Here is a 12,672-nt window from a genome sequence, read left to right on the forward strand (position 1 = left end):
AATAATAATAATAATAATAATAATAATAATAATAATAATAATAATAATAATAATAATAAAAAAAATAAATAAAAAAAAATAAATAATAATAATAATAAGTATTAGGCTTAATCCCACTTTGCATCCTTGCAACAACGCATTTTGGCACTTTACACCCTTAAAAAATATTAATAACATTTTACACCCTCAAAACACAATAAATCATTCACAGTGCACCCTGAATTGAATATTTAAAACTTAATGCGGATAATTTTATTTTTATTGGTTTTTTTTATATACATGGTGCAAAACAATAAAATAATTTATAAATTTCTTCTACCTCCAGCATAATTTCGATTATATAAAATCCGAAAAATAAAAATCGCAACAAAGTACTGAAAAAACTATATTTAAAAAAAAAAATCTCACTACATTATTTGGTTGGTGGATTTTACTATAATTAATGAAAATATTTGGTAGAAATCTTTAAAAGAAAATATAATTTTCAAATAACTTGATGATAGCAAAATAGCTAAAGAGTTTTTTTTTTCATTCTCTTTATTTTCTGTACACTATTTTTTTTTTTTTTTTTTTTTGTGAAATAAAATCATTTAAGATGTTGAAGAGCAATACAGTAGAGACTCACTAAATTAATACTCTATAAATTAATCAACTCGCTTAAATAATAGTTTCTTTTGGTCCTGACTCGGTAAAACCTACTAAATTATTAGTTCGATAATTTAATAATTTAATACAATTTTGCTAGTCCTAACTCTATTAATTTATAGAGGTTAAACTGTGTATTTTATATTTTCACTTTGTAGTTTCGAAAGGATCGATGAATATAAAATAAATGATTTGACATTTGACATTCTAGAAAATACCATTTAAAATATCAAATTATGATCATTAGCTTTAAAAAATCATTCAGGTGCATTATGCAAGATTCATCATGTTTCGACTGTGAAAAATGCTATAGAAGAAATTTGAGGATGCAAAATGTCAAAATTCTATATCTCAAGGGTGCAAAGTAGAATTAAGCCTAAGTATTAAGTGCACTTAACATATGATTACATCTAAATCAAATTAGAGACACCTAACATATGATTAGTGGCGCGTGAAGTTAAAACCCCAAGAGAGCGCGTGAGTGCGATTACCGTAGCACTACCTCACGAGTCACGCCATCCTTTAAAAGTCGCAGTTTCTCTCTCTACCTTTCATTCATTCTCTCTCTAGAATGAGAACAAAAAAAAACAAAAAAAAAAAAAACACAAACAACACAGAAAATTCATATATTTGATTATGATTTCTTCATCTTTACATCCAATCCAAATGCATCAGATCAGACTGTAATTGATCCCCTGAACTTTGAACGGATTTAGAAAGAAAAAAAAAATTAGCTGGTGTTTATGAATTTTGGTGAAGTGGGGGGTTGTTGCAATTGAATTGATGATGATGACGAGTGAGAACTGGATCTGAAAGACTGAAACCCTAATTAATCGGCTTTTGGATTTCACCGGAAACTGATAAGGTAAACCCTCGCCGCCGCCTGCTGCGCTGAATTTTGAATTTTTTTTTTGGGGTTTCGGAAATCGTCAGATCTGATCGAATTAGTATTGGAAATTTCAGTTCCAGTATTGAAGTAATTAATTAAGGAATAAAGATTTGATTTTTAGGATGTTGTAGTAAAATAGTTGAAAAATAATTTCAATTTAATATTAATTATTATTATTATTACAGTGACGCAGTTATAATCAAAATTAGTACTTGTTTGAGAGTAATTAGGATGTATGTTAGTTTTCTTTAATTTTGTTGACTGTTGAATATGGGGAAGAATGCATTGTTTTGTAGAAGATTTGGATGTATCTTGAATCCTGGTGTACTTGATGAATTTCCAGGTGGCAAGTTTATGATGAAGATGATCTGGTGATAAATAATATTTTATTTGATTTTAGTGATAAATATACGTATATAAATATATATATATCGGCACATCTGACGAAAAATGCAAGTGAGGCATCGAATTGGGCAAGGGAATGGTCCGAATGGATACAGATCAAATGCTATGGGAGGCTCGAGAATTTCACCTGATGGTTCGATGAGAGATCATCAGTTGTATAATCCTGAGCGAAGGAGCTACCGTGGCGGCTATGCACGTGGTGGCGGCGGCGGCAGTCACTCAAGGCCGTTTCATCCGACACCTCATCACCAGCCACCACCTCAGCATCTGCCGCCTCATCATCCTCCGCGGGAGAATGACGTATTCATGGAAGCAGGTAGACTAGCGGCGGCGTATTTGGTTTCCAAAGGCGTGTTGCCGCCAAACGCACTATCGGGAGGGAAGTGGCGAAACGACAGCTCGATTATGCCGCAGTTAGTTAGGAGAAATTATTCTGACGAAAGAGGGAGGAGAAAAATAACGGGGTCGTTCAAGAATTACGAATCGGGGGCGAAAAGGGAGTTGGTAAGAAGTGGATCGTTGCCTGAAAAGAGTACGGCATCAGTATCGCCAAAAATGGAGGCTCGTTTTGATGACGTGGCGGTCGTGCGTAAAGATAGTGAAATAACTCGAGAAGGTGATAATGAAACTCGTTTAGAGTCTGGATTGGAGAAATGCAACTCGGTTGAAGAATCGGATGCTGATGTGGAAACCATCAAAGGGTCCGATGAAGAAGAGGGGCGAATTGGTAATTACTCGGAACAAAACGATGAAGAGAATAAGGAGGAGGGCAATTTGGTCCGAGTGGATAATGTTGATTCATCGAAGGAAGTCGAGAATGTTCCCACTGAAGTCCCTACTGAACATGATAATGATTCTGTAATGGAGAGAGGTGAAAAACGAGTACTCGATGACGTGGCGGATTGTAGGGAGGGCACTTCTAAAAGACCTAAAGAAAATGTTGCATCGATCGATGTTCAATCTGATGGCTGTTTGCCTCTTTCTAACTCGTTGGAAAATCGAACGAACATTTCATTTTTTCCAGAAGATAACGCTGAGTCATCGAAGCTCGTGCAAGAGAAGACATATGACCTGGATCTTATTGGGGCTTTTGATGTGAACGAGAGCCAAAATAATGATGTTGCTTCTGTTATTATTTCTCCGTCCGTTGCCGAAACTAATAAGAACGATGCGACACCTGTCGATGTTGATTTGTCTATGAACTATAATTTCAATATGCCGAAGAATAATGGAAAACGCGGCATTATTAAAGATGCCGAAATTGAGGTTATCGATTTGGATAACGATTCCGGTCAAGAAGATCAGATCTTCGGCAGTCCCGAGAGAAGGTCAAATTTAATTCGACGTTAATTTCTCGATATTAAATTTTATTTATGCATCAAATTTAATTTCTGAAAATAGTATTATCTCAAAACTATACAGGGGAGATGCCGTATTTACTGATCTGGATGGCTTTCCAAATAACGCGCACAACCCTGACGAGAATCCCGATAGTCAAGATGGTTACGGGCTTATGATATCAGAATTACTAGGAAAGGACAACGAAGTGGTAATAATATATATTCAGCTGGTAATAAATCTTTATTGTCGACTATCGAATTTAAAACAGAGGGTTTTGATTATTTTGTATTTTTTTGCGCAGGGGATTCCTGGCGACGACGACTCGATCTATATGTCACTCGGAGAAATACCGATAAGTATGGCCTGTACTTAATTTTAACGATTCATTTAATTGTCTTCGTTACGTCTTTATTGCATGCAGTTCTTGGGTCGATTTAATACGGGAGTAGGGTTTCTGTTATTAACGTGCAATTAGAAGCTACGATCAATATCTATTACTCACTGACAGAACAATTTGGACTGATATTCTTAATCAAATTCTTGGTTATGTCGATATTTTTACGTGCTTAATTTGGATTCTTGCTAGTAAAAGTTCGAGTTTCTTTATTTATTTTTTATTGGGTTAATTTGTTGTAGGTTTTTTGAGGGCATGGGAGCAGCCAACACAGGACTACGGTAAACCATTTTGAGGCGTGTACAATCGAGAGCAAGCCGACGATTCGAAGAAGTTGAATTTGTTCGAACAATGTAACAGTAGATTCTTACATGTCTGTAACAAATGTATTTTTAGATGCAACTATAGAAAATGTCTGAAGAAGAACATTTAAATGTCTTGAAAAATACTAGTACATTTTTAACCTTTACAAGGTTGGGATTAGTTAGGAGTGTGCAACTTACATATATATATTTTCTGGGTTTTTTGCAAAAACCACCCTTGTGTAATCTCAAATTGCTGAAAAACCTCTCATGTTAAAAAAATTAGCAATTACCCCCCTATGAAAATTAGTCTAAGGCAACAAGGACCCTGTCAGCTTATCGTGTGCTCCACACGCGGATTGTGCGACTGTGGGTGTATTTTTGACTCGAAAGGACCAAAATGCCCTTTAAATTATAAATTTCAAATATTACAGATTCACCCCGAAATTCAATACAGCCCAAAATGAAGTTTTCAAAAAAATTCAATTCAATCCTTACCATTTTCAAAAAAGCCATCTTCTCCAAAATAAACAAAACATTTCACTCAACCAGCTTCACACCATTTCTAACGTCTTCGTCATCAGAAAAAATCAATCTCGATTTCTACTCCGAAACGGTATCGTCGACCACCTCTGACCCGCACTCAAACTCCGAAACGACGTCGTTCGGAAGTCAGCAACACAAAATAGATCTAAACCGGCTCCAATTCGTTATCGGGTTTGAGGGTCGGCAGCGTACCTCCCAAACCTCGATTCTAAATTCTATAAACCTTGATTCGTACATGAGTGAGGTAGATTCCAAAACAACTCCACCAAAACCACCGCCATAACCACCTCCACCACAGCCACCGCCATAACCATCGTACCTCTCTCACGATGTTAAGATCCACCGCACGCCGCTGCAATTGCAGCTAGACGATAGTTCCCGGACGTGTATGACGGTTGATGCACCATTAGAGAGCTTTCATGATAGTAGTTATCTGGGTTTGGTTTTGGGTTGGGGTGGGGTGGTTTTGCGGGGAAGAGCAATTATATTGTACAGTAATTTGATTTTTTTTTTTTTTTAAATTATTTTTTTCTTTTGATACATTTTTTATTTTCTTTTCAATTTTTTATTTTTGGGTTAGATATTTTTATTTTGGTTTAATTTTTTATTTAGGGTAATTTTGTCATTTCCTTTAAGTCAACAACAAAAAACGAAATAAGGGGCAGTGTGCTATATAGAAGATAATATAAGGGGGTTTTTGCTAATTTTTTTAACACGAGGACTTTTTCGGCTATTTGAGATAACACAGGGGGTTATATGCAATTAGCTCTATATTTTCTTGTTCAGATTCTTATTTCTTTTTTGGGTAAATTACGAAAATCCCCCTGTACTTAGGTTAAATTACCAAAATACCCCTACCTATCCGTAATTACAAAAGTCTCCCATGACGTTTGTTTTCGTCTTATAACAACCCCGTTAGGGTGTAATTTTTCACGGAATCTTTTTCTCCAACGCATCATTTCATTATGTTAAATTCAACTCATAAAGTGAGTCCATTGGGACTTCAATTTGATACCTTTATGAAATTGAGATTTTAATTTAATTTTAATTTTTTTTAAATAAAAAAAGAAAAAAGAACCATCAAACATCCATTTTACAGCTAATTAGAAACTCATTCTTGTACTAAAGGTAAAGAATGAAGCTGTCTTTGCAAGTTGGTAAGAACATTGATTTATTGAATTTATGTTGATAATTCATTACATTATACTTGATACAAAATTCTACTACATTTGGTTTGGTCAAATGCACACTCGGTTTACTTCATTGGAGTATGAAATAAATTAATTAAATACAGTATACAGAATTAGATGCCCATTTCTTTTTATTGACTTTTGTAGGATATTACATTATAAAAACTATAATTGGAATTTAATATAACTAATTACAAACGGAAAAAATAAATAATTAAATTATTTAAATATATCTTTCGGGGTGCCTAATTTCCAATTATAGTACTTAATAATTAGGGTAAATTACAGCCGCTTCCTGAGATAAGGTCGAATTACGAAAAAATCTCACATGTTTGAGTAATTACATCCACACTTACGGTCTCAAATTTATCTACTTAATGAGGATAAGAGGGATTTTTGTGTAATTTGAGTTTGCCTCATGAGGTGATCGTAATTTACCCAAATAATTAAATTAAAATTTTAATCAATAATTTAAAACTTGTGGGATTTGTTTTAGAAGATAATTAGTGATTAGTGAGCATGGTTAATTGTCCTTGTCAAGATCCACCAAAACTACTAATTAATTCAAACAAAATTGAAAAAATTGACAAAGATACATATGCATACATACGTGCACGTACATTGAAACGATGTTTGTGACGACTTTTTTTGTGTAGCCGTGTAAATTGGTCAACTTGAACACTTTTGAAGTTTAATTTGATTTAATAATAATAATAATAATAATAATAATAATAATAAATTGATATTAAAATTCCTTGTAATAAACTCGAAGTCAAATCACGAATGTACAAGTTCTCAAAGTTAATGTTTATGGTAAATTACAGCCAGCTCAGCTCTTGGAATACGCTTAAATTACGAAAAAACTCCTCATATTTAGATAATTACAATCACCTCTTCAACTATGTATTGCCTTACATGTTCATCATTGGTGTCAAACTTAATGAAAAGGGGGTTTTTTGGTAAGACAATACATTATTCATGGATAATTGTAATTATTCAAACATTATGTTGGAGTACGTGTGAAAAATGTATTGTAGTGCGTGTGTGTGTGTATATATACACGCACACATGTGTTTGTATGTGTGTGAAAAATGTGTTGGAGTGTATCTGTATATACAATGTGTGTGTGTGTGTGTGAGTCAAAAGTGTGTGTATATATGTGTGTGTGAAAAAAGTGAGTTGAAATATATGTATGTATACGTGTGTGAAAAATGTGTTGGAGTGTGTGTATCGGCACCCCTATTCAGAATTAATCGATCTGATAATTATCTTCTTATATATACTTAATCGCCACTCCTAATTATTCCCAATAGAATATAGAACAGTAGAAGGAATTAATTAAGTTAATTATTACACTAATCAAGTATTTCTGACCGTGTCAGTGACTCTAGAATAACTCACTGAGTTCACCAGGCCACCTCATTTTATAAAAAAAAAAAAAAAAAAAAAAAAAAAACAGATTTTTCTGCTTGTCCTCAACGATGATTGCCAGAAGAGCTTATTAATTACTTGAGCTAAAAACCAGACGCCATTAACTTGAAAGGTCGACCATGGTTAATTAGTAATTACCATCATTATTGAACTCTTGACTCTCTCTCTCTCTCTCTCTCCCTCTCTCTCTCTCTCTCTCTCTCTCTCACACACACACACACACATACACAGAGTTCGATATGTAAATACAGTAAAAAACAAGGAGGGTAAAAGCGACAATAATGCCACTGTCCCACGTCCGGCACCACCTCTTTCTCTCTCTAGAAACTAATAAAAAGAAATTCTTGAATATTTCCTTTTTCTCTCTCTCTCTCTCTCTATCTCTCACGCATATTCAGAGTGGGTTGTGATTAATTAATTAAATGGTGCAAGCAAAATCTACTTTTTGGTGCGGAGATCATCAGAAGAATTTGATGCTTTGATGTGTGAGTGGGTGGTGCTCTTTTCTCGTCTTAATTAATTAACTCTCTCTCTTCTTTCTCTCTCATCACACTCTCTCTCTCTCTCTCTCTCTCTCTCATTCAACTCAACGTCTCTCTTATGTATGTAAAAATACTGTTAGCCCTCTAATATTACTCCCCCAGATGACCTCATTGTTCACTACCATTTTCAGAATTAGCAGGTCTGTTGATATATATATATACTTAATACTGTATCTATATATGTATATATGTAGCTTTACGTATAGAGATTTTTTGATTTAATTTCCCTTTTCATCTACCATTTGAGGGTTCTTTCTCTAATTTCCTTACTTCAAGATCCTTTTTTTTTTGTTGTATTTTATGATCTGATTATTGGGTTTTTGTTTTTCTTGCTACTGTTTACTCAGACTGACCAAAGATTTGATTTTTTTTTGTGTCTGAGGTTGTCCGTTATTACATATATACTCTTATATTTTCTTCAGCCAATGAAAAAATTCAAAAAAAAAAGCTGATATTTTTCTTGGTTCATCTCTTCTGAATCATGATTCTGATTACTTGGGTTTTACCTTTCAGGATTTTAGTTGCTTCCCATCTTGAAAAAAAGATTTAATTCAGCTCTTTTCTTGATGTTTGCCCACATAAAATAACGTTCTTTCTTTTAGTTATACGAGGGTTTGATCATGTCTTTTGTTTCTCAATTAAGAAAAACTCTAAATTGTGATGATCAAACACATACATATGCTTCAAATTCACAACTCCCCCATTTTTTTAATATTATTATTTCTTTTGTGGCCTTTGTTAATTTATTAGTTTCAATTTATTTGCAGGGTTGTTCATGGTTGGATTGTTGAAGGAAAAAAGGTGCAATCTTTAAGTGGGGTTTTCTTAATTTTGGGGATTTTTAATTTCTTGAAATTAGAAAGGAAAGAGGGATATTAATTAGCAGATGTTATCCAGTGATGAGAGGGTTTCTGCTTGTAATAATCAGCACCAGTTTGAGGTAGATCTGTTCAACCCACTTCCCAAATTCTCCATTAGGTAATTAAACTTTTCATTGCTCTCTCTCTCTCTCTCTCTCTCTCTCTCTCTCTCTCTCTCTCTCTCTCTCTCTCTCTCTCTCTCTCTCTCTCTCTCTCTCTCTCTCTCTCTCTCTCTCTCTCAGTAACACAGAGATAATATGCAGTCTTGATCACCATGTTGTCTGTTGGGGACTTTTTCTTGGTAGGCCAGATCCAAGTATGGCTTAATGATTTTTTTATAATTAAATAAAACTTATTCTTGTTGCAGTCTTTTATTGCTGACCGCCATTGATGGTCAACGTTTTTGACCACCTATCTTTAGTAATGAATTCCTTTGGTCATTTCATAGAACAACAACCTTAAGAATTAAGACTTAAGACCAATCTTTGTTGTGGCTGTTTCATTTCTTGAATTCGGTATTAAAAAAAAAGTATTTTAATCTCGTAGAACATTCACAAAAAAAAAAAAAAAAAAAATCTTGCTGCAGAGATTACGTGTCGAGTACACGGGACGAAGATATCGAGACTCATTGGCCGTTTTCTTCGAAAAGCTTGCATCTTTGTCTGAACCACGGTGTGAAGGATGTGTTGCCACCTTTTCAGACAATTGAATCTGTAAGAAATATTCCTCTGAAATTCGATTCTGTCGATGTCGTCGGCCGAAAGCTAGATTCGGATATTGAGAACAGCCAATCGAGTTTGTTTCTTGAAGATAAAGAATATCCATTACCAACCAATACGGTCGAAATCAATACTAAAAACCCGGTGAAAAAGTGCAGATTGACTGTACAATCGAGCAACTTCTCCGAACCAAAGTCGAAGGAAGACACGATTATTATGACGACAATGGCTTCAAAAGTGTGCCCGGTTTGCAAGAAATTTACGTCCTCTTCGAACACTACTTTGAATGCTCATATTGATCGATGCCTTTCCGAGGAATCGAAAGTCGAACATACTGCAGATTCGAGAGTGATGGTTAAGCATAGAATGAAGCCTCGAAAAACGAAACTGATGGTGGATATATACGCAACATCGCTCAGCTCTACGTTAGAGGATCTCGATCGAAGAAACGGGACGAAATGGACTTCATCGAATTTGGATTTTTCAGCACATCATGAAGAGAAGAATGATGCTGTATATTATGACTCTAATGGCACAAAGCTTCGTATTTTATCCAAGTTTGTCGAAAGAGATCGTAAAGAAAGCAAGCTTGTTTCGACCAAGAAGAATAAGTATCTTGCTCGGAGAAACACGATTCCGAAGGTAACTGTTTTTTTTTTTTTTTTTTTTTTTTTTTTTTCAAGTGATGCCGATTTTGAATTCGGAGAAAACATGGTTCGTTGACAGGTCAACGTTAATGGCGAGGAAAGAAAATATCCTTCTGAAGACGACGAGGATTCGGCAAAACAGCCACGAAAAGTCGAACATCAGCTGGAATCCAACGATTTCGGAATGATAAAGCAATGGGTGGGGTCCACCAAAAGAACTGGTCTTAAAAAGAAAATAAATCCGGAGCAAGAAAATCAGCATCGAGACATAATCATGAAGGACTTACAAGCAAATTATAGACTTCCATCGGTTGTGGATAAGTTAAACAAGAGGACGAGCGACTCGAGTTTATCTTCTCGGCACAACAAGAAAATCAGAAGTACTATCAGTCCAAGAATCGTGAACTCTGAGCGCCGCCAGCATTACACGTCAGCATCGGGTGACGTGGCAGCGGAAGAACCGGTGAAAAATGCAGCTCAAATGGAAAAAGCTTCATCAAGTAGTAGTCATAGAGTTGAGAAGAACGTTGACCATGGTCCAGCTGGCACATCCACTGTCGTCCTAGATCATGCCATAAAGGAGGTTGAAAATCGGGATGAATTTGTTTGTGGGCCCATTAATCCGAATAATAATATAGGTTTTGGTGAGTCTTTGATCAGTTCTGGTTTTCTTGTAATTAATGGTGATGAAGAAGGGCAAGGAAACTATAACTTTGCTGAACTGGATCCGATACCGATACCTGGTCCGCCAGGCTCGTTTTTGCCGAGCCCCGAGCGTATTCCCTCGACAGTACTTCAGGCAAATAGTTCATCACTAACCACATGCAGAGTGCATTCCTTCGAAAACGAGCATGAATTGGTGGAAAGGGATTCATCGGATTCTCCAATTTCTGCTGTATCTAACTCTGTTCCTCAAGAATCGAAACTTGACGATGAGTCATCATCATCGAGGGCGAATTCGGTATTTCACGAAACGAATAGCAAGAACGGTCAACCTTGCTGTAGTTCAAGAAAGGAGGGCGTTTTAGTAACTGATCAATACAGTCCATCGTCCGGTAGTACTTGTAATCCCGTTCTCCGATTGATGGGGAAAAATCTAATGGTGGTGAATAAACAAGAAAATATCTCGCCCCCTCAGATTGAGTACCGCCCCCATAATCATCATCCACAAACACGTAAGCACGACGTGCAGCACTTTGATTATTGCACTTCCTTCGAATATGGTTCGAGAGTCCATACTAACTTCGGCACACCAGAATATTCCCCACATGAGCATCCATCAAGAACCATGCTTTCTAGCAAGAGCTTTGGTGGAGGGTCGAATTACGATTTTACCCCTGATCGACGAATCGGCACTCCCATTAGGTACGAAGTTGCGGGAAATGAATCGAGGAATACTGTCAATAATACATTCTTTAGCTATCAGAATCGGTCGTGTGATTATCCAATCCATAGCGGATCTCGAATATTTCGGAATGCAAATGAACAAAGGCCGCCTTTTGAGGTGAATTGGAATCGCACTTGAAATCTTTCGGTGTATATTTTCTCGTACAATGTTGTTGTTGTGTTTATTGTCGAAGTTTTACGGGATATCTGACTTGCGTAATTATATATATATCGATGGCTAGAGTAATCCTAGGTAAAGAAAGAAGCTCTTTATTAGAGGTGTTGTAAGAGAAATTCTTGAATAATGAGTTAAACCCTTTTGATATTTTTATTTTTTTTATTTTTTAATATAAGTAATTAAACATCTTAATATTATTTGTTTGTTTGTTATAAAATTGGTAATCCATTATTACATGTGAGAGGAGCCATTGTAGGGTTTGCTTTCTGCTTCTCTGTGTGCATGCATGTATGTGTAATGTGTGTATCCATTATTGCATATGTGAGATATATATGTGCAGTGTGTGTGTAACATGTTGTGTGGGGTCATGCATGCATGTTTGATGATTTTAACGAGAAGTTAGATGCTACACCTGGTTATTTACATTCGGTGGATTTGGACCGTATATTTGATTAAATAACTACCCATTAAGCTGCACACATACATTTGAGTGTGTGTGATCATGTGTAGATCTACGGTTCAAATCCTGCTAAAAGAACCAGATATAACGTCTAATTTTCTAATGTCCGGATTTTAAGGTAGAAAATGACTTGTCATAATCAATAATGGAAATTCAAAGAAATTGTTAAGGAAATATTGAACTAGGTGTAGACACAAATGATATATACTCATTCATTTCACACACATTCAAGATGGTCAAAAGTTTTGTTCTTGTTTCTACATGAACAAAATATAGCCGTTATAAACGTTAACGTTATAATGTACGCGCAGTGTGTGGTGCATGTTTGTTTTCATAACGTTGAACGAGTGCCTCTCTCTCTCTCTCTCTCTCTCTCTCTCTCTCTCTCTCTCTCTCTCTCTACGTGTGTGTGTGTGTGTGAAAGAGAGGGGGAATAAAGAGAAAATCAGAAGAGTTTCGGAGCACAAGACTAACCAACAATTACATAATATATATGGCCGTTTGTTTACCACACAATCTTGTTCCTTTTTCTCCATCATATATCCTTTTTTGTTTCTTGAAAATTGACCTTTCCACAAAGCTAATTATTTAGGTTGTCTATTCACATAATTAAGTTTAATTTCGTATGGTTTGTGAATTATTAGTATATTGAGAACGAGGTTTACTCAGTGCATATTTGTGACTGTCGATTATATTCGTCGATAAAAAGAATATCTCGGCATGGGATGAACTTCGGA

General features: G+C 35.5%; 2 protein-coding genes across 5 annotated transcripts; both read left to right on the plus strand.

Moving 5' to 3' along the window:
• The first annotated feature begins 1,134 nt into the window (after nt 1-1,134).
• Nucleotides 1,135-4,157, plus strand: LOC105962115 (uncharacterized). Of its 2 annotated transcripts, XM_012986397.2 has the most exons (5): nt 1,135-1,510; nt 1,878-3,267; nt 3,362-3,488; nt 3,582-3,636; nt 3,917-4,157. In XM_012986397.2, exons 2-5 carry the CDS (start codon nt 1,985-1,987, stop codon nt 3,967-3,969), a joined length of 1,518 nt encoding a protein of 505 aa, XP_012841851.2. In that variant the 5' UTR covers nt 1,135-1,510; nt 1,878-1,984; the 3' UTR covers nt 3,970-4,157. The 2 variants fall into 2 exon arrangements, with proteins under 2 accessions (XP_012841851.2, XP_088678303.1); XM_088822177.1 differs by having other exon boundaries at nt 1,199-1,510; nt 3,362-3,636.
• Nucleotides 4,158-7,420: 3,263 nt separating this feature from the next.
• Nucleotides 7,421-11,622, plus strand: LOC105962114 (uncharacterized). Of its 3 annotated transcripts, none has more exons than XM_012986396.2 (4): nt 7,421-7,628; nt 8,453-8,663; nt 9,132-9,906; nt 9,991-11,622. In XM_012986396.2, exons 2-4 carry the CDS (start codon nt 8,572-8,574, stop codon nt 11,434-11,436), a joined length of 2,313 nt encoding a protein of 770 aa, XP_012841850.2. In that variant the 5' UTR covers nt 7,421-7,628; nt 8,453-8,571; the 3' UTR covers nt 11,437-11,622. The 3 variants fall into 3 exon arrangements, with proteins under 3 accessions (XP_012841850.2, XP_012841849.2, XP_088678305.1); XM_012986395.2 differs by having other exon boundaries at nt 7,530-7,825; XM_088822179.1 differs by lacking the exon at nt 7,421-7,628 and adding an exon at nt 7,981-8,067.
• The last annotated feature ends 1,050 nt before the right edge of the window (nt 11,623-12,672 follow it).

The sequence above is a fragment of the Erythranthe guttata genome, chromosome 8, assembly GCF_056151865.1.
Source record: "Erythranthe guttata isolate IM_541 chromosome 8, IM_541, whole genome shotgun sequence".
NCBI classification, from domain to species: Eukaryota; Viridiplantae; Streptophyta; class Magnoliopsida; order Lamiales; family Phrymaceae; genus Erythranthe; species Erythranthe guttata.